At 44.1% G+C, this 26,079-nt stretch overlaps 1 protein-coding gene across 4 annotated transcripts; it reads right to left on the reverse strand.

Moving 5' to 3' along the window:
- On the reverse strand, positions 1-25,914 carry pogzb (pogo transposable element derived with ZNF domain b). 4 transcript variants are annotated; one of them, XM_035411694.1, is made up of 22 exons: positions 25,761-25,914; positions 22,077-22,202; positions 20,468-20,632; positions 19,965-20,206; positions 19,356-19,464; positions 19,148-19,243; positions 18,814-19,071; positions 16,971-17,180; positions 15,910-16,001; positions 15,196-15,518; positions 12,955-13,109; positions 12,401-12,501; positions 11,923-12,069; positions 10,778-10,912; positions 9,878-10,122; positions 9,408-9,548; positions 9,126-9,185; positions 8,907-9,019; positions 6,508-8,130; positions 5,942-5,972; positions 3,511-5,192; positions 1-3,251 (listed from the first exon to the last, which is right to left on the reverse strand). In XM_035411694.1, the coding sequence occupies exons 2-22, from the start codon at positions 22,192-22,194 to the stop codon at positions 3,241-3,243; spliced, it is 6,057 nt and encodes a 2,018-aa protein (XP_035267585.1). In that variant the 5' UTR covers positions 22,195-22,202; positions 25,761-25,914; the 3' UTR covers positions 1-3,240. The 4 variants fall into 4 exon arrangements, with proteins under 4 accessions (XP_035267585.1, XP_035267565.1, XP_035267576.1 ...); XM_035411674.1 differs by having other exon boundaries at positions 1-5,192; XM_035411685.1 differs by lacking the exon at positions 19,148-19,243 and having other exon boundaries at positions 1-5,192.
- Positions 25,915-26,079: the final 165 nt, after the last annotated feature.

The following is a 26,079-nucleotide window of genomic DNA, read 5'->3' on the forward strand; positions in this document are numbered from 1 at the left end:
CATTTTTCTCACTTCTTTATTTCAGAAAACATTCAGGCAGACACTTCACTTTAAAAAATTTTTTTGAGAACAAGCTGAAGAGACACACAAGGTAGAAAACAGCCTTCAAACTGAAGAAAAAAATTGCTGTACATCCAAACCATTAAGAATGGGTCAATGGATAACAAAGGGGGGGGGGGATTGTGGTCAAGTTAAACTACATGGGAGACTGATGGTATTTATTTTGTTCGGTGAAGAGTTATATCTCACTTACAAAAATGTTCAAATGTTCCCCAACTCCCATCCTCCATTTTTCAGAACAGTGCATCACCAGTGCAGTACATTTGTGGCAACAGCCCCCAAAATTAATGAAACATTCTTTAAAATGGCAGTTAATTTTTGGCACATCAGGGATAAGAAGTCCTTAAAGCAGCATAAAACCATGAAATGCGCACCACTGTATGCATACAAAGCCTTCCTCTGAATAAAACTTCACCGTTTATAATGCTGAAAGATTTGTCCAATAGAACTTTCGTAAACTACGAAGGTTTAAATAGACAATTCACCTTGATCTAAAGAGACTGCTCTACAATAAACATGCAGTCAAGATACTGAAAATAAGTTTTAGTTCGGTTTCTGTCAGGGGGTGGTTCAGTAAGTGAACAGCACAAGTGCCTTCCATGATAATTCGAACCCTTGATAAAAATGAGTAAAGAAGGCTAAATACAAGTAAGAATGTACATGTCCAATGGCCTACACTGTATACTGCAAAAATGACAGGAATATGATCTTGTGATATATCAATACAATTGCTGAACTTTGATTGGAACTAGGTGCCCAGGCCAGATGAAACCAAAACTGAGCCAAATTCTGCATTCTGACCATGCACACCAGGGGTAGGTTTGGCATCTGAAGGAGCATGCTCACTTTAAAAAGATACCTATACCTATGGTTAAATATAGTGGTGGATCTTTGATGTGATTGTTTTACACCTATTGATCCTGGGACTCTTGTTAAGGTCAATGGAACCATGAAACTCCCACAAATACCAAGATATTTTGGCCATAAACTTGGTATCCTTCCCAGAGAACTCCAACGTGGCTGTAAATGGATCTTTTGGCAAGACAATGATCACAAGTTTACCTAAAAATCAACAAAAAAAATGATTAACTGACCACAAAGTTACTATTTTGCAATGGCCATCTCAGTCTACAGATGAGACCATTCCTACGTACAGATTTCGAAATATTTTGTTAGTAGTAGGAATGGTCAGAGATCCCAAACACCAAGCTCAAAAAACACTATAGAAGAAAACGTTGTTGTGTTATCCTTGTGAATGGAAAGTGAAATTGAAAAAACAGCAGTGTCAATAGCATCCATGTTTCTGGGAAATAAAATTAGGACTTGTTAGAAGTACTTTCTAGGAGCAATTTTATTTAAAATGAATTTTCTGTGATTTATACTGCCTTTTTGGCTCATCTTGATCAAGAGTTTGAATCATTTTAAAGGGCACTGTATTGGATTTCAGAGTTGGCAACTTTCAGTGCAGTGTCAGTTTACAACTCTTCAGTCTATCACTACAATATTTTAATATACTAACCATATTTCAGACAATCAATGAGAATAAAATTCAAAATTATGCCAGTGTTTTTATAAATTAGCAAAACCCCAGGATAAATGAAAAGCTTTCTTTTCCACAATTTTTGACAAAAACCTTTTTCTTTTGGACTGAAGCTCATCATCTCCAGCTTAGATCACAAGTAATTAAATTTAGATGCTCTCTAAATGATTGAAGAACTGTTTTTTATTTTTATTTTTAAGAAGCAGGTCTAAATAACACTGGTCCCAAAAGGCCAAGGTGTATGACCCTACACCTCAGTTGTTAATTAGTCCAGTATAACAAACCAATCCAGCACAGCAGTGAATAATAAATGATTAACAGCTCCCGTGTGACTACCTAGATTGCATTCATCATAGAAGTAGAAATACTACAAACAGGATATCTACATTTATGGTATATGTAGTGCGACTACTCATCAATAAAGGGTTTTGATTATTACCGGACGGTAATCCATCTTCCTTCAAATTCCACAAGTTAGGATCAAATTAAAATACTACAACCTTAGTCTCAGTCTGGTGTACAGGCATTACTTGTAAAAGCAAGAGTTACACACCCCACCTGTTTTCTCTGCTTTAGGCCATAGGCTGTAGGGCTGTTACAGGAAATTCATCACATATGGGTTGATGGAGGACACCTCAGAACACTTGCAGTCATCACAAAATATAATGATCAGGACCCCCAAACATTCTTCATTCAAGGATGACTGATAGTTCTTTATTTCTAGGGTTTATTCATTTTTTAGCGATACTGAGAAAAAAGGAATCTACCTAATAACCTAATAACTCTAACTAATGAACCTAATGTTATCTTTCATTGACATGGACTGGCAGGTAAATATTTTATTTTTTCCAGTTTAAGATTAGTTATGTTCTTTGTTTCTTAAGTTGGATACAGAAGTTAACAACATTTCATGAGCTGCCATGTCATCAGTATGTCTTAAGTTCTCAGCCCAGAATGATGGCAGTTGCAGCAACTTGACTGTCTGAAAAATAAATGTGCAACATGTGACTTCATTCAATAAGAACTGATTATGCCAATCAATTTCTTGGTTCATCAAGCTCCCAATTATTGTAATAATGTACTACAATAGAAATTCATAAAATGTAGGTTGCGAGACAAGGCTCAGGCAAATGTAGGATCACTGACACCGTACAGATCACAGGGGCCAAAGGTTAACAGTGTGACACAATCACCAAATAAAACAGCACCAATATCAGTATAATGTGACCACTGAACAGTGGTCAATACTGTTTACAAAGGGTTCAGTATACCAGCTACCAAAAAGGCATTGTAAGAAACATATCATGCATTTATTATTTTATGAATGTACACAGCAGAATCTCAAAGAACCTGCACTAAATCTTCAATGCCTCTTCATAACATTGTCCTCATACACAAGCTCACTGTAGGCGCATGCCCCTGGATTCCACACAATGTTCTCAGTCAAAAACCACCAAAAATCTGGCCACCAAAGAACTCCCAACAAAAACCTTGCAAGCGGCAGTCCTGGCCTCCATGACTTGAAAGAGGGTACTCTGTTTGTAATGAGAAGCTCTGATCCACAGGGCCCAGCCACTTGGGGGGATGGGGCGGGAGGCAAAACACGAAAAGCGATGAGAGGCTGCTCCAAGAAGGCTGCGTCATACCATCCCTGGCGACAGAAGAAAAAATTAGGACCACCGAAATGCAAACAAATACTGTAGTTACCCTTTCTATTAGTCTCAGCAAGGTACCCCGGCAGGTTGTTGTTGAGTTTGTGCCGGCAGACAACTATGGATTTAGCTCTGTATCAATCTCAGTGTCATCAAAGCCATGAAAGGACTCGGCATCGCTGTCTTTATCAAAAATTTGGAGCAGAGGTTGAGGTTTAGAAAGGGAGAGCAGAGTTTCAGGAGGAAAAATGGCCGTACCCTGTTGTGATGTATCCAGGACGTTCATTGTCTCCACTTCTTGGACATTTATCTGCTTCTCAGCCTCCTTTACCTCTGTATTGTTTTCCTTCTTCTTCTCCTTTGCCTCCACCTTTTCTTCAAGTGTCCTTTTCTCATCAACTGAGTTGACCTGTTTCTCTGAATCTTCTTTTGTTGTAACCATACTCTCCTCTGCTGGTGGTACTAGTTCTGCTACATCAGGTCCGAGCAAGATCTCAGAGAGCCTGTTCACTAGCTCCTTCTGGGCCTCTGCTTGGGTACTGTGGCTTTCTGTTCCTAACAGCACACTGGCCACATGGAAAGAGCGCTGCAACAGCTCTGGCTGTTCAGATAGAAGTGCCAAAGCCTCCACCAGCCATGCCACCAGCAGCTGAACTAGTTCTTTGGGACTGGCCCCTGCTGCCCCACCCTGTGCTGCCAGTTTGGTCCAGCGTGTCAGCAGGAATCTCTGCAGCACGGGCCGCAAGCACATCTCCAGTGGCTGCAGGCGGCAGGTGCAGCCAGCTGGGACAATCGTTGGCAGGGTGCTGGCAGCACTGAGGGTGGCCAGAGAGTCGTCTGTCATGTGGCTGCGGAAGGAGTCCATTATTAGCATGCCCTTGCCCCCACCTTGGGCTTTCATATGCTTCTGCCACACCTGTGATGTCCACAGATCCATCTCCTCCTCCTCAGTGAAGCCCTCCACCTTCGCCTCCAGCAGGATGGAGCTGGGGACTCCGGCTCGCAGCCTCCCTGGGTGCTGGCCCTTGAAGAAGACCATGGTTGGGAGAAGGGTGCCGTCAGCCAGCGTGGCTAAAAAGATGTCGATTAGAGACTCTCCAGTGCCCACCAGCTGGAACGCAGGCTCTTTGCCCACCGTAGCAGGGTCGGCCAGCAGATCCAGGTCCACGAAGATGGAGAGCTCGTCCAAGGCACCGATGACAGAGAGGGAGAAGTTGTGAGCCTGGATCTGCTTGTGGACAAACTCTGTGAAAGACCGAGCGCTCTCCTCTGTGTTCCGAGGCAGGCGCCGGCTCACTGTGCCCGTTGTCTGCAGGCCCAGGTCGTGCTGCAGCATGAATCCCACTGCCCACTCATAGGAGATGCGGAAGGAGCTGCCCTGGTTGGCGTGGCTGTGGATTTCCGAGGCCTTCTGGAAGAGGTTCTTCTCATTGACCGGCAGCTGCTGCTCTCGCTGGGCGAGCACCCACTCCACTAGGCGGTCCACGGCTTCCCCGCCACCGCCGCGTCGATCCCGGTCCAGCTGTCGCTCCTTCTCCTGCAGCCAGGTGTGGATCAGTTGAGTCTGTGTGCTGAAGTGCTCAGCAGCCTGGGCGATGCCACAGCACAGCGCAAACAGCACGATCCTCAGCTGGCGCACAGACAGCGTTTCCTCCCGCTCCTTCACTCCCCCTAGACCATCAGCCACAAGTTTGTTATCTGCTGCAGACGTCGTCTCTTTTTCGATATCTGTTCCCTGTACTTCCTGTTCGACCCCAGGGCATTCATCTTGTTCTTCTTCGGTGTCTGTGTCTATGTCTTCAACAGGAGCCATTTCCTGGTCTAGTACTTCGACAGGGTCCTCAGGTGCCCATTTTGATGAAGAAGCCAAGGTGGGCTTACGGACAGGGAGTGGATAAGAGGGCTGGCTGCGACTGTTTTTGATTGGTGACAGGACCTGCCTTATTAAACATACAGGAAAGTGGTTAACGGTACTATGAAGTGCTTCAATCATAATTTAATAGTAAGCATAAAAGGAAAAAAGTAGGCTTTTTAAAAAACATTTCCTCACTACAGCTCATATAAAATACCTATAACCCAGTAAAGAGAAAACTAACTCCTGCTCAATACCAGCTCCTGTGCTAACCTTACTCTCTAGAATGGATGGAATAATGTCACTTGTGTCCATTTACTTCCAAATGCAGTCCTGTGATGTTTTTTTGCATTCCCTTTCCCTCACAGCTATGCCTCACTTTATTTCCAACAATGCGGTCATCTAAGTGAGGACAGTAAAAGTAAAGGAAGGGCATCTTGGGGTCTTCTGTATGATCTGCCCTTTAATTTCGATCTTCTGGAGATTAATTAATTATTCATTATTAATAGTTGGAATTTCAATGCATAAGACCCAATACAATGTACAGTTGTAAACATAAAACACTACAACATTTAACTAACTGAGATTTGCCTTTCTGAAAAACAAGTATTACTAGCACCAGGCTTTACACATAGACTGACATACTATTTTTTTATGAATTAAAATAGGACAACACAACTAGGTGTACGACTAAGGCTCAATGCAGATCACTCACAGAACATGCCGCACTTCAAGTCATTAGATCAGCGTGCTTTGTAAGGGAGTTTATCATAGAACCATTCTTCATGCATTATTTCACATAGTGAGCAAAAATATACAGAACATTTTATTAAATACCTCTTCATAGTGAATCCAATTCTTGGGGGAACTGAAAAAAAGCAAAATGAAAAGAAATATTAGCAATAATACAAATACAACAACAAATTGTTTTTTAAGTTTGAGTTAGACTCACCAGTTACTCATATGGCCACTTGCTACCTTTTTAACCAGTCATGTAGAGGCAGGTCTGCTAACAAACTTTTTACATTCAACATTTATCTTACGCTTTTCAACATTTATGTAACCCCATCATATTAATCACAGCCATTGAATATTCTATAATGCATTTCCATTAATACTGGAAAACGAGCGCATTATGACACACACGCCTTACAGTACTTAAGACCCCCAACTTGTGAATTCAACAGCACCTGCCATAAGACAGACCTAGTCTGCCTTATTCAAGATATTTTGAAGGTCATTTACAAACAGCATTAAATAGCCATTACTACACTTTGCCTCCAGTATGCACACAGTGTGTATTTGCTGCATGTTATGTGCATATATAACATATGTGTTAAGTGCGGAGGACAGTGGCAAAGTTCCTCCACATGGGCTGCTGGGGCCAGGGAGCCACTGTTGACCTCTGTTGTGGGGCGAGAGGCCATGGTACTCCCAGAAGCAGCGGCTGCCCTTGCATAGGTTGACCCTGCACGCAATGCAGCCGAACACGCTCTCGTGTCGCAGATTCTTCACGCTGCAGTTCTTGCATCGCTTGGTCTTGGCTGTGATTTTATCCAGCCTGTGCCTCACTTCTCCTCCTTTCCCTCCTTTGGGTGCAACTCCCTGCTCTTCTGCCAATTGCCTGCGAACTCCTCTCTGAGTGCATTTGGCTAGCTGGTGGCCTAGGCGCTTGCGAAACTTGGCCTGGGAGAAGCGACCGCCCTGAACCCACAGGGGAGGGCTGTCTTTGCGGCTCTCACGAAGCAAGATGAACGAGTTCGCTATGCACAAGTTGAGCAAATACCAGAAAAGGCAGCGCCACCACGTGTCCCGAATCAGCCCACCCAGAGGGTTGCTGGCCTGCAGCTGGTTGCAGATGTCCACACCCCGCATATTTTCTTGGAGCAGCCGGAAGGCCTTGGGTCGCTGGATGGGGCAAAGCTCACCAGCTTTGCTCTGAGACTTCCTCCACACAGTGTCGGTTAGCCCTGGCTCAGAATTAGTCGACACGCAGCACATTTCCTTGCTATCCTGCCATCGTGTGACCAGTACAGGGCCAAACACCTGCTGAAAGAAGTCCCCAGAATGGCTCAGCTGGCCTTGCTCCCAGAACTCCTTGGGAACCATAGGAGAGTGTGGAGGGAAGGAGCTACAGCTATAGATATCCTGGTCCAGCAGCTTCTGCATGAGGGGGAAAGATATTAGGGAGCTGGCCAGAAAGATTTGGTGGTTCTTGCCCTGAAGACCATTCAAAAGGGATAGTACCACCCTGGAGCCTGGATCCCCATCCTTCTGCTCATCCTGTTGGGTCTCAATTAGCATGCGGTGGCAATACCCTGATTTGGAGTCACACAGCAGCCACACCCGCATCTGACCTTTGCTTTGCTTCTCCTCACTGCACTCAACCTCCAAGTTGGTCAGGAGAGCTTGGTCGATGGTCAGACACTTGTTGGGAAGATAGGTCTCCCATATAGTGTCCTCCAACACCTCGAGCAAGGGCTGAATCATACGCAGTCTATCAGAGGGGTTGTCTGACCAATCCGCATTCTCCCTGCAGGCCCGAATGTGTACACAGATCTGGTGGAAGCGTTTAGCTGGCATTGTCTTGAGGAAGGTGAGGCAGCTCTCACAGTGCTGCCAGGACCAGTACATTTCAGGCTCCGGGAGGTTCTGCAGACCCATCAGGACACTGAGGCCCATGAAACCTTGGATCTCTGCAACCGTGACAGGCCTCCATCCTGGGTCGCCCTGACCCAAAACTTGGCGAGACATGGCATAGGCATTGGTCTCCTCAGCGATTACTTCCAGGAGTGAGGTTGGGAAGAGCAAGTGGAAGTAGTCGATGGCATCACTTGTCTTACTCAGGGAGTGGTATGGTCCAGACACGTCTGTAAAATCTGGCACAGTGAGGCTCTTCAGTTGTTTCTCAGAGCAGTTCATGGCCCCACAGTGTGGCTTCCCCAAAACTTCAACTTCACTCCCTCCTTCCCCTCCCGGTTCCTCCTCCTCAACATCGGAGTTTTCAAAATCTGACTCCAGCTGTTCTGTGGGGAGGGGAGGGGGGGGGTCACAGGAACAACAGTTAGTCTTCTGCTCCTCTGGGCTTATTCTTTTACACTTTACTTTGCTCTTACTCCATAAACCATGCTGAGAAAAAGAAAATGCAAAGCAGCCTCATAGCAGGAAACAAATCAAGTTTGCTCGGGCTCATAAGGTTATGGAGAAAAAAAGTGTTTAGAAAACTGTGGTGGTCTGCAGTTCCTCAGTGGCATTTGTCCAGCTGTCCACATTATTTAACTCCACTTTTGCAAGTCTCCATTTGCTTAGAATGTCAGCTTTGATTCCCTTGTTCCAGTGCTTTCATGAGAACTTCTCCATTATTCCTGTGGAGTGTTACCAAGGGGGAAATGGGGGTAGGGTAAAATGGAAAAGCCATCTTCTTGCATACTGTTTAGGCCAAGTGGCCAGAACCTGTAAATGGGGTTTACCTACAGTGAAGTAAGGTGCATAGCTGTGCGCAGTACAGTGATTCAGTGAAATAGACTGGTGGAGAGTTCCAAGAGAGGCCCATAAACAGTGTCAGTTACCTCCTGCACCATAATAGATTTAGCCTTATCTATTAACTTTTCATAATCACTACACTACACCAGACACACATCCGGACACAAAACAAAATAATACTGCTCCACCCTCTGCTTTTAAAACCGATATGAGTGTGAAATGCTGACGTAGGTTTTCTTCCCGTTAAATGTCACACACATGCACAGACCAAGGCAGCTCCCCTCCCACAGCGATGATGCGAAGACTTCATGACACCCACCTATCCGGGTGCAAAGACTGTAGCTATGGCTGGGGTTCTGGACAAGGTGCTTGGCCATTTCATCTCCCATCCCACTGACGAACTTGCAGGACGCGCAGGCCAACTTCACCCCACTGAAAGGGCATTAAAGGGGGAACTGTTAGAATACTGCTCATAGAGAAGAATACATACTAATGGATCAAGACAACAGATGAGGCAGAAGAAAATGTGCCCATTTACCTCGGTGTTAGTTTCTTGTACATGGTCAGGTATCTGTGGCTGCTGCGAGGTACATGATTACTGCAACAGAAGCATGACAGCAATTAGAAAGCAAAGAAAACAAATCTGGACAGAAACAAAGGCAGATAACGCGATTGTGGCAAACTGACATTCAACAGTCATAAACCTTCTGGTTTATAAATCCCCCATTCAGATTCATATTGGCAGCACTGCACCATTACCAACCAGCAAGTGCCATACAACATAATTGCCCCCTTCCCTCTCAAGTATTTTGTCACGCACATGATCATGTGGTTGGCGTAGGCGCGGGAGCAGCAGGTGCCGTAGTGGCACAGGGAGCAATGAACGTAGGTGGGGTAATGGTTGGGGAAGTCGGGGACTTCAAAGTTGCACTCCAGACACAACTGTTTTCCTAGTGTTGCCCTGAGGAAAGATCACAAGACAAGTGGATCAAACACAGTCCCAAGTCACAACCTTCATTTCACAAAACCAATACTTCCCTAACCAATAGAGCAACGAGAGTGAGACCAACTCTCCAGGAATAACATTGAGAACTCAAGAATACTTTTCTCACTTTCCACCATTTAAATGTGGTGCCATGTTTGTGCTTGAAACGACATTGCAAATCATAATCTGTAAGTAAACCTTATTCTTATCTGCTACGATGATTACAAAGAACAATTTTTTCATGTAAAGCAAACACTTTGACAGAGAGCAAGTGAATTTTTTTTGGAGCATGGGTGTGAACTCACCGTTGTTCCTGGAACTTGGTCAGCAGCTCCAGCATTTTACTGACAGATCTCTTCTTGGTAGTGATTTGTAGTTTGTTCTGAGCGTGGCTGGGGGTCTGCACAGACTTGGGGACAACTCTGCCCACATGTGGAGAGGGGGTGTCTCTTCCAGTGGGAGCAGGCAGAACTCCAGGGGAGACCACAGGCGGGGCCACAGGGGGCAGCCTGGTAGCCTTGTTCTGCGCTGCATATGCCCGGATGGTTACCTGTTAGGCACAGACTCAAATTTATACAAAGCACTCGGGGGGGGGGGGGGGGGGGGGGAATAAAACAGATGAGTTCACAAAAGTAACACATCATCAACTAATGTGTTCACATGCAGATGAAAGGAAATTGTGAGGGCCACAGAACTAGTGTAGACACATGGGATGTCATTATTTGAAGATGCTAGATGGGCCAAATTACCCGATTTGTTGATGACTTATCATCAAATCTTTTAATGTTCTGATATAGTCAAAGGCAGGTAAAGATGCCACCTGGGGCATTAGTGAGAAACACACTGGAGCAACTTCAGATGCGATTTTAGATTTATAAACCGCAAAGCCCAATTCCTCCGTGCAAGCCGCTGTAAGGCCAGCAGGCTGTCAGAAGCTTCTGTAGGTATCCAAAATATCCTCCAGTGCACACAAAAGCGGATGGAGCCAATCTAAGCCATCAAAACTAAAACTGAAATAATATCAACACACCCCAGAAAGTGAGCTATCACTTTAAGGTGTCATTATAATGGTTAGGTCTTTAAAAATAAGTTTAGCTTGTTTTTAGCTGACAGCAGAACAAAATTTGTCGACTACAAAATCTGTATTCTTCAAATCAGAAACAGATTAAAAGTTTTGTCAGTCATGTTTTATCTATGAGGCTCACTTTGGTCCCTGGCATAAGCCCCTCTAGCTGCTTGGGTTTGCGGAAGGTCTTGTGGTGGTACATCTTGTGATCGATCTTGTCCTTGGTGAAGAGGAACTGAAGACGGCACTTATTGCAGTGGTACACCGTCTTCTTCTGTGTACGCAAAGTACAAAAGCAGAGGATGAGAACTTAAACCAAGAACTGTTCATGTCACCAGCAAAGACCTTGACATCTTAACAGATTTCTTAGAATTCAGAATAAATAAAGTTTTAAATTACATTACATTTATTTGACAAATGCTTTTATCCAAAGCGACGTACAATAAGTGCACACCGAAGGTCATTGGAACAACTACAAAACAAAGGTCCGATAAGGTACATACTCATTATGTAACAGTTATTCATAGCCTTGAACACATTAAGTACAGTTCACACAGTATGCATAGGCTAGGTCAGAGAGTAATGTTAAGTCAGACAAGCAGGCGTGACAACAAGCTACAACATCAAGATAACGATACAAGTGCAATATACTTGTATAACTGTTATGTAATGAGTATGTACCTTATCGGACCTGTGTTTTGTAGTTGAAAAGGCAATCAAGGAAGAATCTGGAGGACCTTGGTCAGAAAAAGATTAAACCGTAGGTCTCAGCCTTATGATGGGCTGAGACAACATATACACTGTGCAGCTTTAAATGCTCTCAAAGATTTTCCAGTTGAAAATATTCCATGCATATGAATAAGAATTTTATTGTGTTTTCCACAACCAGAGCATAACAAGCCAGGGAGCATGTATGCCCAAAATCTGAAAGTATATTGCAAAACACCCTTTTTAATCTAGTTTGTGACTGTTCACTGTTTGACCTGGACTCTGAACAAAGGAAAATGTACTAATTAGTTTCAAAAGGATAACACTGTTTGCGTACACAGACTAAACAAACTAAACAGTGTAAAATGTAAGAATATCTTTCTCTCTCTCAACTTCCCTCCATATAACAACCAAATCATTTCCAACATTAACTTCACAAATGGAAAAAGGACACTATGACATGCGAGTGGCAGAGTCACACGCTGCTCTACGTGGTAAAGCCTTATAGTGCTCCAGACATGCGCGAGCAGCAGCCAGGCCCAGGTGACATCACAGTCACAGGAGGCCCACGCGTACCTGGTGGCGGATGTAGTGCTGCTGGTAGGCATTGCTGTTTTTGAAGACTTTGAGGCAGTAATGGCAGAGCAGATTCCTGGTGTCCTCATGCCAGGCGCGGAAGTGGTTGTACACATCCGCGTAAAAGGAGGACCTGTACTCACACACCTTTAGTGTAGGGCGAACATTGAGAAAGAATGTGTCACTCAGACAAACAAGATCAAGTCAAAACCTAGTATATGGCCGGACCTAACACACTTCATCCGGCCGACCAATGGTGTAACTTCATCACTCACTCAGTCACAGACATTCGCGTTTGTAGGGCTGGCCCCGCTGTTGCGGTCCAGCCAAAAATAGAAACCGTTTGTAAGTAATTAAAATTAAACCCCCCCCCCCCCCCTCCACACCACACAAACGTATGAAAAATGTTCAGGCTGACTTAAAATTTGGTCCAACCCAAATTGCTATTTATTATGAAATGAAGCAGGCGGGCATTTACCTGGCAGACGTATGGCATCTCTCCTGGTTTGTGGGTGTTCTTCATGTGCTGCAGGAACACTGGCTCACTCTCAAACGCCCACTCACAGATCTTGCACTTGGCTGCACACAAAAATAACACAACTCAACACCCCTCATCTTGCATATTGATCATCCATACTTGTGTGAAGATAACAGTTTAAGTGCTCTCTTCATTAATAAAAATGTACATTAAAGATCAGAGATATCAATCACAATGAACACAACCAGAAGAAGGTTGAGGCTAACATTGAATTAGCTTGCTTGGTAATTGAACCATGGCCCCTTCATGGAATGAGCTGTTCTTGTGACATTTACAATTCATATGAAAAATGAGTATGCAGAGCAGCTAGAATAAGCTAGAGCAAACTCAAGAATAAGCATCTGTGCACTTTTGGCGCTGTGAATGAGGATGGAATCAGCAGTTTGGTTGCAGAAGGTGAATTACAGGTCAGGTGTCAGAGTGAAAACAATGCATGGGCCAAAGCAGGCACACTGAGAACCCTACTACAGGGGAGAGAGGGTGGAGTGGCGTACTGGTCGACTCGTAGTGGCTGTGCACGCTCTCCAGATGGCACTGCAGCTGGAACGGTGTTGGAAACTGGCGGTAGCAGTGCTGGCAGTTGGTGTGGGTGTCCACCTCCCCATTCTGCTGATCCAGCTCCACGTGGTGCTTCATGTGATTCATCAGCCTGTGTATGGGGCATACAGAAGGGCCAGAATTCAAGATAAATTATGGAATGCATTACACCGCGTCCCCCCCAACCCCCCCAAACTCAGATCTAAATTCAAACTGCAAAAGACTTCCGTCTAACTTATGAGTGACGAATTTAAGCACAAGTTACGCTTTTGTATTTTGTTTCATCCATTGGGCTTGTTCCGCCTCTGCCAAAGTCCATTGGTTACATTTACTCAGGTGAAAACTGTAAATGTGTAGCAGAGTCCAAAATGGTCAAGGATAATAATAGTTTCACTATAAAACATGAATGTGGCGCTTTCCTCGTGCTGCCACCTGCAGCAAGCAGGAAAAATTGCATTTCCATACTCAAGGTTGGTGCCAGTGTTTTAATCCCCAGAGCATTAAGTGACCTTCAACAACAGCCTATAGGTGATAAGCAACAAAGATTTGGCCCATTGTGCTCCAGAGTAAATAAGAAAAAACAGACTGCTTCATGACAAATTTGGACCCTCCACCCCCATCACAATAGAAATAACTGAGTAATGCACTTTTCCTGTTTTAACAAGCCAATTTCTCCACATTAAATCAATTGCACTACAGTACAATTGAGTCAATGTGGAAACATGGAATCAATGAAAGCATGGTCACTGAAACCATGTCTTAAAAACCTGCACGTTTCAAAGGAATTTTGTTGATTCCTCTGCCATACTAGAAACAGCCATGGTATTGTTGGAGTCATTGAAACAAGCATGAAACCGTCCAGACCCTTAGCGCAACTTGGTGAACTATATTTTTTGGTTGATTTTACACGCTTATATATGGCAGTCGGTTGAAAATAGACACTTCATGCTACAATCATGATAACGGCAATGACTGTGCTGTGAAGTTTCGGTAGCAAACAACAAGGCTGAATTTTGATGTAATTTACATAGAAACTATACGCTCAGATCGCCTAGTTTCACTCACTGTGGCCAAGCAGAATCGATAACGCTTCAGAATATATATAACGTTAAAAGATTTAATTCAATCTTCTACTGGGAGTTTTGCCGTTTATTGAGAGTGTGACAGAAAATTTCAGTGCAGCTGACTGTAATCGAATGTTTTTCACATTTACCGTTCGATCGAGCAAGTACCATTCACAGTACATTTTTATGGGTTAGTGCTGTCAGATTGTGCTAGCTACTTTACATGAACTTTGTACGGTGATCAATAAAAGCTAACAGCACAGTACCACTTCTTGTCACTTGTACCACCACTGTAATGAACTAAAAAAAAGGCTACAAACTACCTTTTCTATGAGAAATGTGTTGTCGAGTTCACGCGCATACACTGCTGGCGACATTCTAAAGCTCTGTTTTGCCCTCCGTACTATATAGCTAGCTATGGCACGTCCTCACCTCTGTAACGTTATTTGTTGTCCTCCGTGTGTCCATACATCTGTATCGGTGGTTGAAGCTGTGTGTCCTTAGTTCCTACTCATGCATGCAGGATAGCATCCGTACGCGCTAACTAGGTTAACTAAAATAGGCGAACCGTACGCACTAACTAGGTTAGCTAAAGTAGGTGAAACGCGAACATGTTAGGGTTGGCTAAAGTAACGTTAGGCGATAAAGCTGTGCTTAAAAATGTCGTGCCGTACCACCTGCGCATGCGTCCTACCAAACGAAGCACCACCTGCGCATGCGTCCCACCAAACCCCCCGCAAAGGTTGTCCGTGAGTGAGTGACCACAATTTGCCACGCATAGCCCACGGCGCCAGTTCCTGCGCACCGTGGGAAAAAAAATGTAACAAACTTTGTCCACACTATTTACATTTGAATTAAAAATAGATTGCACTCTAGAATGAGTTTAAAACAATCAACCGTATTCAGTGAATACATTCATAAAACGGAGAGTGCCTTCACTCCCTGAGTGTCAATTCCTCTATAATTAACCTCTGAACACATGAGGTGATGTTCTTGAGTTAAGCTATAAAATATTCCCAAGTTAACAGAAAAGGATCAGACTTTTCTACCAATATCATCCAAATGCGAAGAACTGTTCTGTGCCAGGTGACACTTTCCCCTGCCAGAACTGTGAGGTGCTGCTGTGCCTCTGACCTGATGTTGTTCTTGAGCCTCTTGGCGCAGCTGAGGCATTTGAAGAGCCCGTGCTCGCGCACTTCCGTGGAGCCCCGGCCGCGGACGCCTTCACACGTGCCGTAGTAGAAGTCGTCCACCAGCATGATCAGCTTGCCCTGGGAGTCCAGGGCAGCGCTGGGGATTCGGTCCGCCAGCTGAGGAGACGGGCCCGTGGAGGTCAGCGTCGGCAGCGGCTTGGGTGGCGTGGGCGGGGTCACGGCGGGCCGCGGGACGGGGGCACTGTTGGTGGTCACGGGCTTTGGGCCTTCCGATGACTTCAGACTCAGCTCTGGACAGCAGAACTGTGTGGGGAAACAGAGACCGTTTATTGCAGTCATCATTACTCATCACTGGCAGAAAAAATGGAAACGTGGATCAATTACAGTGCACTATGAAAAACACCTTGAAAGCATTTTTCCCCCCAACTTTTGCTTTAACCGTTATCGTCCTTTTTCGAATTTGCATTGGTTTGTCATGCTGCACAGCCAAAATGGGAAATAAGGTCTGAACTAAAATGCTACTGCATTTCACATTAAGCCCAAGTCAAAAGCACACGCAGGCCCAGTGTCCAGCCAAGATAAGCTTATTAAGTTGAGTATCAAGAATTATATGCATCTTCCACTTGCTGGGTAATAAGATAACAGAGCACACTGAAGTTTCCCACAGGCCTGCAATCCCCATACACACACTTACACACATATGTCCCCGAAGAGCCTCCAACATTCTGAACTGGGCTCCACAGCGTGGGCAGGCATGGGTGGAAGGTACGGATGTGGCAGGACCCACTAAAAACACAGGGGCACACAAGATCAGAATCACACCGACACCAGGACTGTACTGTTCAAATGGACCGAACACTTATCTTAAACAACAGACAGGAGTCTGACATGCAGCTTACTGCTGACAAGGTAACCAGCTTACTGAAGCAGCACAAACACTAATAAATTCTAAACACTGGAATCACCAGCACTGTAGCACCCAACTCTGCTCCCTCCAGCATTGGGAGTGGATTACAAACTAGACTCCAGCAGGCTATAAAATAAAAGCACTTGGCTGTGTTACTGCATTTCATAAATACATGACTACAATACATAGTCTATTCATTCAAACCTTAACAGAAAATGTTAGCTACATTATAACATAATATAATATAAACAACCATCTAAGAAATAGCTATAAGAGGTGCATCCCTTTTTTCAAGTCGATTAGAAGCTCTGGAACTGCAGAGAAAAGCTGCATGGATGCACATCAGGGGTGATATTTTTGTTCTGTGGTCATTTATGGTGCTATAAAGCACCAACAAGCACTCAAACACACACAGAGCCCCAAACAATTTCTACAAAGCTGTCAACAGGGTTCAATTTGAGTGTGCATGCACCCAGTATCACCAAGAACCCTTGAAAGGACATTAAAGAAAAATAAACTAAAAGCACTAAATCAGTGCTAAATCATAATGTGCATACTCATGATAAAACACTACACTTCTTGTTGTTTGATGTTGTACACATATCTAAGGTATATACATTCAGCATGCATTAACAAGAAGTTTCTCTACACTATAGCATTAGTATTTATTGTTAAGTACTGATATTCAATAAACACTCACGGATTAACCAGTTTTCTTATGAGTCTAACATTAGAAGCACTTGACTAAGGTTATTACAGGTAGGTGCTACACTGCTTTTCCAGCCATAGTAATAAATGGATACAGCGTTTGTTAGTAGGCGCTGAGAAAGATCAGTTTGATCCCCGACCTTTAATGCTGTCGAGGGGCGAGGAGGGAGGCACTGAGGCGGGGGCAGAGTTCAGTCCGTTTGTGGGACCGTTGTTGTTGGCCATAACAACCTGCAGGGCCTGCGGCTGCGCCACTGCGGGTGGGCCGACCGTGTTGACCATGTTCATCAGCTTCTGCACGTCCGGATTGTTGTCTCCATGCTTAACAGTCACCAGGTTACACACGTTCACTGGGAACGAAAAACAAACACACGGTCGGGTTGACACGGGCCCTATAAACACACCTTCACTCCCACTCAGGGAGAGACTCAGCAGTCACAGCTCATTTCTGCCTGCTCACAGAACTCGCTTGGCCTGGGGCAAAGGAGGGATTCCTGGGAAATGTTGTTTTTGGCCACCACCCAGCTTCTAAAAAAAGATTCAATCAAGGTTAAGAATGGGGAGGGTAGGGTGAGATGTTTTGGGTGACCCAAAAAAAAATGAAATCAACAAATTTGCAAGTGGTGACTTATCCCTCAATTCAAAGTGAATGCCTGCAAACCTGAATTTTTGGTTTGCAATGATTATTATTTGTTTTTCTTTTTAACTCCCCTCCCAGACTTCCCACTATGTTTTGTAAACAAGCACCATTTCTCATGGATGGGGCCTGTATCCTTTCACCTCTGCTCTCTCCAGCCCTTGCCAGTGGCAGCAGCGCTGTTAGCGTGCGCCGCTGCTGAGGCTCTGGAGCCGAGCCTTCCTTGCAGTCAGGCAGAGGATGAGGCGGGCCAGCGCCTGAGAAGTGGCCGCGGGAGCGCGGCCCCTTTACCTTCATCGTCCCCCGGCTCCTGTACCTCCAGCACCGTGTCCCCCTGCATCAGGAAGCGCCGGCTCCTTCCCGTCTCCACGCCCAGGGACCCTACCGCATTCCAAACGTCAGACACAGCACGCACCTTGCCCGCTCCACGCCGCCGTTCCCTCAGCCCCCCCCCACGCGGCCGTTTCCCTCAGGGAACCCCCCCACCCCAGCCCCACATCAGCACCCGAAGCCAAACTGCCATGTTATTACACTGAGGACTTCCCTTCCTCTGGGCTCTGAAACGGGAAAAAGGTGAGGAGGAATGGGGGGGGGGTGTGAAAGGAGGGGAGTACATCATGGTGTGTAGCCATTCTGCTCGCTTGGCTAGAGATTAGCATTACCTAAAAAAAGTTATGGGGAGAAAAAAATATTAGGAGCTGAAGCTGGCATTTGTCGCCCTGCTATACTCCGATGAAGATTCATTAGAAGATTCTGTAGATCTGTTAGTAGGAGCTTGCCTGAGAAGTTATGAAAGAGAGACATTCCTTAAATCCAAGTGGAGTGTAGTTGCAGAATTGGAAAGATACAGTTAAGCAATTCAGTTAAACAATGAATTCAATTCATATCCTCTCATTTTCAAATTTAGGATTGTAAATACAGACCTGATACACTGTGAAATCCTTAACCCTAATATATTCCTCAGCCACAACCACTCCTGCAAAAGTTCAATAACAGGCCATTTTTTAAACAGTTTTTCTGTCTTAGAAATGCTTTTCTTTTTTTTGGCATGTACAATACATTATTCCATTCAGGAACTGCCTAATTAATTAACTGTATTGAGCCAAAAAGCTATGCCACATTTCACTCCTAACTCAAGGTAAGGACAAGGCACGGTCACAGTCAGGCTGAACAGAAAGGCCTCCATTACCTTCTGTGAGGAGGGCTTATGGGTAGATCAGTGTCAGGCATGAAAGGCTTGGTCATGAAGTGAAAAACACCCTCAAAGGGTAAAAGCCACTCAGACAACCTACAGCATCGGTTATCCGAAAGAACTTAAGAAATGCATCCCTTTTGGCCGGTCTTACCGAGCTTGGTGGGCGGGTTGGGGGGGGGCCCAGGCGACTGGAGGGGCTGAGTGCCTGCGGTGGCCGCCATGGTGGTGAGGGGCTGGGTCAGCGGGGCGGTGCTGCGGATGGTGAGGGTGGCCGGGATCTGTACCGTCGTGTAGGAGCTGGTCGGCGGGCGCGCCGCCACCTGGTTGGCAGGGCGCATGGGCTGGGGCACCACCTGGGGCATCACCTGGGGCACCCCCACCGCCGGCTTGAAGAACTGAGCGCCCGGGGCTGCAACACAAACTGACGGTCACAGGGCGCTCCACCGGAAACTTAAATTCTGAACAGCAAGAATGTGAGAGTACACCTGCCAGCAGCGCCGCCGTATGGGAGGGACAACCGGGTACGTTGTCCCGGGAACTCCATCCGGAAAGTAACGAGTCATGACCGTAACAGTAGCATCCTGTAATTTGTGTTGAGAATACTTTAAAATCGGATATACGGCAACCTAATTTAAAGGGAACACCCACACCCCAGGTGAAGAGGTGCAGACCAACTGAAAGCAGATGAATTACCTGACACTAGGGTGATGGGCCGCACCGTCTGCCCCTGCTGCACATTCAGCACGATCCCTAGTGGGTTGACTGGGTTCTGAACAGGCCTCACGTTTCGTACCGGGAACCCCTGCAACATGGGAAAGAGATGTACTGTAAACAACAGTCCTAGAAACCAGTAAGCACTGTTGGGATCCTTGCGGTTAAATCCTTTTCTTTTTTTGTTGTATCCATCAGGTTTAGACTTTGTCGTGCGAGTTATGAAATGGAACTGCGAAAGAGAGGAGAATCTTGAGCTCCATTCTTGTATCAGGACAGCTGAAAGCGACTGCTCCCTCATGATGGAAAAGCAGCACTGTTATCTCCCACTTCCCATCACCATTTCCACTCAATCACTAGCCCAAAAAGGCATCTTTATATGCATGAATATCTATGTTTATCATCACTGCTATGATTTACTACTTTTGTCTGAGCCATTTTGGCATATTTTCATCTAGCTTCTTGTCCTTCCATACATTTAACCAATATTTTGCCATTTCTGTTTGGTGGCTTGACTAATCCCATTGTAGCCTTGCAGGTCATCCCAGAGGCCTGCTGAGAAATCACATGGGCTTGCTGAAATGGCCATACCTGTGTGGTGAAGAATATGGGCTGGTTGTTGGCAGCACCGGGGCCGGGTGCAGCAGTGGGCATCATCTGCATAGGCTGTAGCACCTGTGACATAGCCACAGTGCTGAGGCCCCCAGGGCTTTGTGTCAGGATCAGCTGCTGGCCAGGGCCGGGCTTGGGCAGCCCTGGGGGCACCAGCGAGGGCATGGAGTGTGAGATGCCTTGAGGTGCCACCGAGGGAGGCAGCACAGAGGAAACTGGCGCTGCGAAAGAGGAAATAGACACGCAACATATACAGGGGTGAGCTCTCAGGGACCGGCACGAAGGTCTGACACCATGATACACGTTTATCATCAAATCTCATAAACCACTGCCAAGAGACATTTCGAATTTCTTGTTCTCAAAGATAAAGGTATGGCTAATTTCTTCCTGAGGCGTTATATAATAAATATACGTCTAGGAAAATGTTTTAAGCTATTAGGCGTGCTTACATCTGCAGTACATGTGACTGTGCAGATACTCACATGTGGCATTGGTGAACAGGGAAACCATGGACTTCTTGCCATCACTGGCGACGGTTGCACTGGAGACAACCAAGGGTGTTGATACAATGGGCAGTGCCAAAGGAGTGGCAACAGGGGGCACTATGGCCACAGAAGAGGCGCTGGGACTCATCACACTGAGAGGGGCTACAAATACAAAACAATGGTTTGAGCAATATGGGGGGGATAAATAGTACTTAAGAAGCAAGATGCTGAAATACACAACATGTCAGGTGTCCACGTACTTTTGGCCATCGAACAACTCATGCAAAATTATGGGCATTAATATGGAGTTGGTCCACCCTTTGCTGCTATAAGAACCGCCACTCTTCTGGAAAGGCTTTATACTAGATGTTGGAGCATTGCTGTAGGGATCTGCTTCCATTCAGCCAGAAGAGCATTGGTGAGGTCGGGCACTGATTAGGCGATTAGGCCTGGCTCGCAGTTGGCTTTCCAACTGATCCCAAAGGGGTTGGATGGGGTTGAGGTCAGGGCTCTGTGCATGCCAGTCATGTTTTTCCACACCAATGTCAACAAAACCATTTCTATATGGGCCTTGTTGTGTACCCGAGGGCACTGTTATGCTGGAATAGGAAAGGGCCTTCCCCAAACTGTTGCCACAAAGTTGGAGGCACAGAATCATCTAAAATGTCAATGCATTAAGATTTCCCATCACTGGAACTAAAGTGCATAGCCCAAACCATGAAAAACAGCCCCAGACCAAGTAGTGTCCAGGTACTGCCAGTTGCTTGCATTTATTTGTGGAGTTGAGACAATCCGCATGGCACAATTCGAAAATAAAAATCTGTGAATAGGTTTTTTTTTGTCCACATTACTCTGACCAATCGCAGCAGATATACACCTTAGGATTGTGTTGTGCAGCACCACGACAACTGCTCAGTTGGGAAGATTTCTATTATGGCCATCTCTTCGATCAATGAATGAAGCCTTTTTGGTTCAAGGTTTGAAGGTTTTATTCATTGATCAAAGAGGTGGCCATTACAGAAATCTTTCCAACACACAACACAATCCTAAAGTGTATATGTGCTGCGATTAGTCAAAGTAATGTGGCTGTTTGTGAAAGGATGTCTCAAAATCTGATTGGCTGGACCAGGCTCAGTGGGGAAAAAAAAAGAAAGAAAACATTCTGAATTTTTCACAAATCGTGCCGTGAGGATTGTCTCCAAAAATCCACAAATGCATGCGACAGGGCGATGCACAAATGTGAACCAACTCCATATATTTGTGGATCAGTTACATTTAATTGTGGATCACTTACATGTATGTATGCATTTTTGAAACCCCCATACCCCCATAGATGAATATCCCATTTTCAGACTTTCGTATTGCTTAAAGTAAAACTAAATGAAAACTACCAAAGGAACCTGGCAACTTGAGTCAATTACAAAAATACAAGGTGCCTCAAAATGTACATCTCTTTTGGACATTGTTTTACCTCTAGATCAAGCGCAAACACCAGCGCAGATGAAACTACCCACAGGTAATGAATTACTCATGACCCCCTCCATCCCTCCTTAAAGTTAAAACCGCTTTATATTCAATAGCAGGGGAAACTTGGCCCGGTACTTACCTGCATTGGTCTTATTCTCTATAACGCCAACTTCTTCATCCTCCACATCATCATTCATTTGCTGCCATGGTTCCAACTCCTCTTCCTCACACTCCATGAATAAGTCTGCATCTGCCATCTTGCTGGCTGGGATAATAAGGCTTTGGTGACTAAATCCGTATTGATGCTACTTTGATCAAATATAGCCTGTTTAAAAATAATTTTATAAAACTGTACCTAATTTATAGAAATGTCTTGTACAATACATAGACAAACATATAGCACATTAATACATTTTTCATCTAGCATTACAAACATCTAGATTATTGGCTAGAAATATCTAGCAAGATCCAGTTAAATCAAATACAGTTAAATTTGAATAAGTAGCTATGTAGATCAGCGGTTCTCAAACCCTGTGTATGCTGATTTTTTTTCCCCAACCACAGTTGCAATCTTTTAGCAAGCTATTAATTCTTCTTAATTGGGTATTTTTCTTCAGCCACATTACACCAGATATAGCTATGCATGCCATGAAGAATAAATGTTCAATAGAGCACTCATATTGCGCTATACTGCAAACAATTAGGCTACATAAAAATAGGCAACAGTTTTTTTTTTTTTAAATCAAATGAAAAACTAAGGTTAATCAGTGGTTTCCTAATTAGGTTGTTGAAAAAGTGCATATTTTCTTCATAAACCTATTAACACAGTGCAGGTTTGGCACGTTATCATTTGCCTGGTCTTTGACTTCATCATCTTCCAGACGGTTAGTTTTAGTGGTCAGGTGTCCACACTTCTACCAATTAGGAGCCTACAAATTCACCTCAGTCTTTCATTTGATCAGTTAAAATAATTAACTTCCTATGCAACTGTATGCAACATAGCGCAAGAAGCACAATGTGAACATGGAAATTTTATTCTTTATGGCATGCATAGCCATTTCTGTCATAATGTGGCTAAAGAGTGCAAATAATCCCACTGAAAAGCACATAGTTGAGAAAATATTAAAAGCTGGTCAAAATTTGAAGATTGCGATTGTGGTTTAACAAAATACCAGCATACACAGGGGGTCCCCAGGACCGATTGTTTTGAGAATCACTGATGTAGACACATTACATAGCCAAAGGTATGTGAACACCCGAACATCACACCCATATGTGCTTGTTGGAAATCTAATTCCAAAACCATGGGCATTAATATGAACTTGGTCCTCCCCTTTGCTGCTATAACATCATCCACTCTTCTGGGAAGGCTTCCTACAAGATTTTGGAACCTGGCTGCAGCGATTCTCTTGCGTTCAGCCACAAGATCATTAGTGAGGTTGGGCGATAAGTCCTGGCTCGTAGTTGGAGTTCCAATTCATACCATGTTCGATGGGGTTGGGGTCAGGGCTCTGTGCAGGCCAGACAAGTTCTTCCATACCAAACCTGGCAAACCATTTCTTTATAGACCTTGCTATGTGCATGTGGGCATTGTCATACTGAAACAGGAAAAGCCATCCCCCAAACTGTTGCCACAGTTGCAAGCACACCATTCTCTAGAATAGCATTGCATGCTGTAGCATTAACATTTCCTTTCATTGGAGCTAAGGGGCTTAGCCCGCACCATAAAAAACATCCCCAGACCTTTATTCCTCCTCCACCAAATTTTACAGTCAGCAATATGGAATCAGACAGCTAAAATTCTCCTGGCAAACGCCAAAACCAGATTCGTCTGGCAGAAGGAGAGAGCAAATTGACGGCAATTAGGCTACTTGAAATTCAATCCCAAAAGCAATGGACAACTGATGTTGAAACTCAAGGATATAAATGGGTTGGAAATGGATTTAGACATTGGAATCACACAAATAAGTGGTGTCAATAGTCAAAGTAAAAACTCTCTCTCCATTGTAACTGCAAGAATAAGATCGCATTTCTAAAGCTAATATCAGCTACAAGCAGACAGAATAGCATAGTCAGCAAGGTAACTACAGTGCCTTCCAAGATTATTCCAACTCTTGGACTGACAAAAAATTGACAAAAACCCACCCTCCCATTACCAAGGATAACATTAAAAGTTTTCAGCATTACAGCACATTAGGGACAACAAGTCAGGCATTTTGTATTGAATGCGCTCTAATGAACTTCCTGCATTACTCCTAATGAAAGACAGCAATCATTTATGAATAGAACATACCAATTTCTGCCATGCTAGCAGCCTCAATAATCCAGAATGCAACAGTGTGACTTCATGGAAAATTTGGGCATGGCCACGATCTCCAACTTTGCTTTTAGTCTTTTAACTAAGTACTACTAGCTACTGTAGCTACCGTTAATCTCAATGTAGCTGGCTGTTAATGCCATGCCCTTTATCACAAAAGGGGTGGCAAAAGAAGTTCTGGGGAACATAGGAAAATAACACACTGGAGCTGATCCGAAAGAAGCCTGACAGAATAGCAACTGAAAAATTGGAAATAGCGATAAAGTTAAAATATATTACAAATATCAGGTAAACAACCCTGGAATGTATTTCGTATAACTACAACACATTTACTAACAATGTACATGTTTTAGTCTGCTGTTTTCCTTTTAAAAAAGAGCCCCAACGTCAGCAGATGCAAAACACAACATCAAAGATTGATGGCTGAACCTAACCTATGTATTTTGTTTGCCATTCAATCATACAGGAAATATTCAACTTGTGTCAGAATACATTAATTGTAATCATGAACCAACAAAAGTATGGCACATTTAGTTCACTCTACCGTGCTTAGCTAATGTTATATTACTCAGAAAACATAAATATATTGATAATAATTAAATAATATAGCAGAGGCATAATTTGAGCTGGGGAGGACATGTTGCAGGATACAATATTTGGTGCAAATCTCATTTATAAAACATGCAATTTCTTTAAATTTATTTTTTATGATAATATTATGTATTAAATTAAATTAGAAAGTGAAATGAGAATACTAACAATTTTATTTACTTCACAACAAAATCTATACTCAAACCAATGCTAAATGTAAAGGCAATCTTTGATCATTTATTCATAAATAACCTACCAGATAACAGCAACTGTTTTCATGCTCAATAACTAGCTACCTAGCAAGCTAGCTAGCTAGGCTTAAATTACACTGACAACTGACACACTGGGTTCAGAATATCAATTCATAACTCAGTCACTCGGTTAACAAGCTAGTCTCTTTAAAGCCATAAAAGTATCGTTTATAATGGCATAATGTTATTGGAAATGCGCCATTACACATTTTCATGTGGTAACTACTGAGCAATTAAAGCCAAAACGTAATGCTAGCTACATCCGAGGGGTGGTGAGGAAAAATAGTCCCTGCCAGAATGCGCTTCTGTAGCTACACTGTATGTTCCAACTACAGCAGCAAGCAATAGCTAGCATAGTTTCAAACGGGAAGATAAGGCGAAGTTCTCAGGATTTAAAAATAATTCTACATTTGCATATCGTATTACGCATTTACGTTTACGTAAATACTCGAAAAAGGAAACAATGTTATAAAAAAAACGCGTTTCCTGAAACAGCGCAATCGTACGGCTAATAAGTACGGCGTCCTGCAGCCTCAGTGCCTCATCACAATGCGATGTTCGCTTTGCATGTCTTTTAGCATTAGCTAGGACAAAGAGACGCACGAATTAGAACCATGCATGGTGACACATGACATATAAAGTAAATTTAACATATCAAACTCACCTTTCCTTTCTATATAACTGACAGCTACAACATCAAACCTGAAGGCAAAACAGTAAAAATCTTCGCGGGCTTACCACCCACTGAAAAAAATAACTGCGCCGAGTGGGCAGACGTTTTCCTTCTCTTTAGCTCGCACTGGTGGAAGCATCCTTTCGTCACTTCCTCTGTTGCAGTCAGTGTGTTGATTGGTAGCGATCTTTGCAAAAAGGCGGAGGATTGAATGACGTCATTAAAGATGTCCTACTTGCTAAATTAAACCTTTGTCGTTTTTGGACATTACAAAGTGAATTTAATTGATAAAAATGTTTTTTGCAATGTT

This window comes from Anguilla anguilla, chromosome 1 (genome assembly GCF_013347855.1).
Source record: "Anguilla anguilla isolate fAngAng1 chromosome 1, fAngAng1.pri, whole genome shotgun sequence".
In the NCBI taxonomy this organism is placed as follows: Eukaryota; Metazoa; Chordata; class Actinopteri; order Anguilliformes; family Anguillidae; genus Anguilla; species Anguilla anguilla.

Excerpts from the sequence above, each read along its gene's own strand:
- pogzb (XM_035411674.1), bottom strand. The coding sequence starts at position 22,194 with ATGGCAGATGCAGACTTATTCATGGAGTGTGAGGAAGAGGAGTTGGAA. Across the intron at positions 20,207-20,467 it reads CCTGTTCACCAATGCCACAT|CGCCAGTTTCCTCTGTGCTG; the intron begins GTGAGTATCTGC and ends CCTCTTTCGCAG. Across the intron at positions 5,193-5,941 it reads ATTGGATTCACTATGAAGAG|GCAGGTCCTGTCACCAATCA; the intron begins GTATTTAATAAA and ends ATGTTTAATAAG.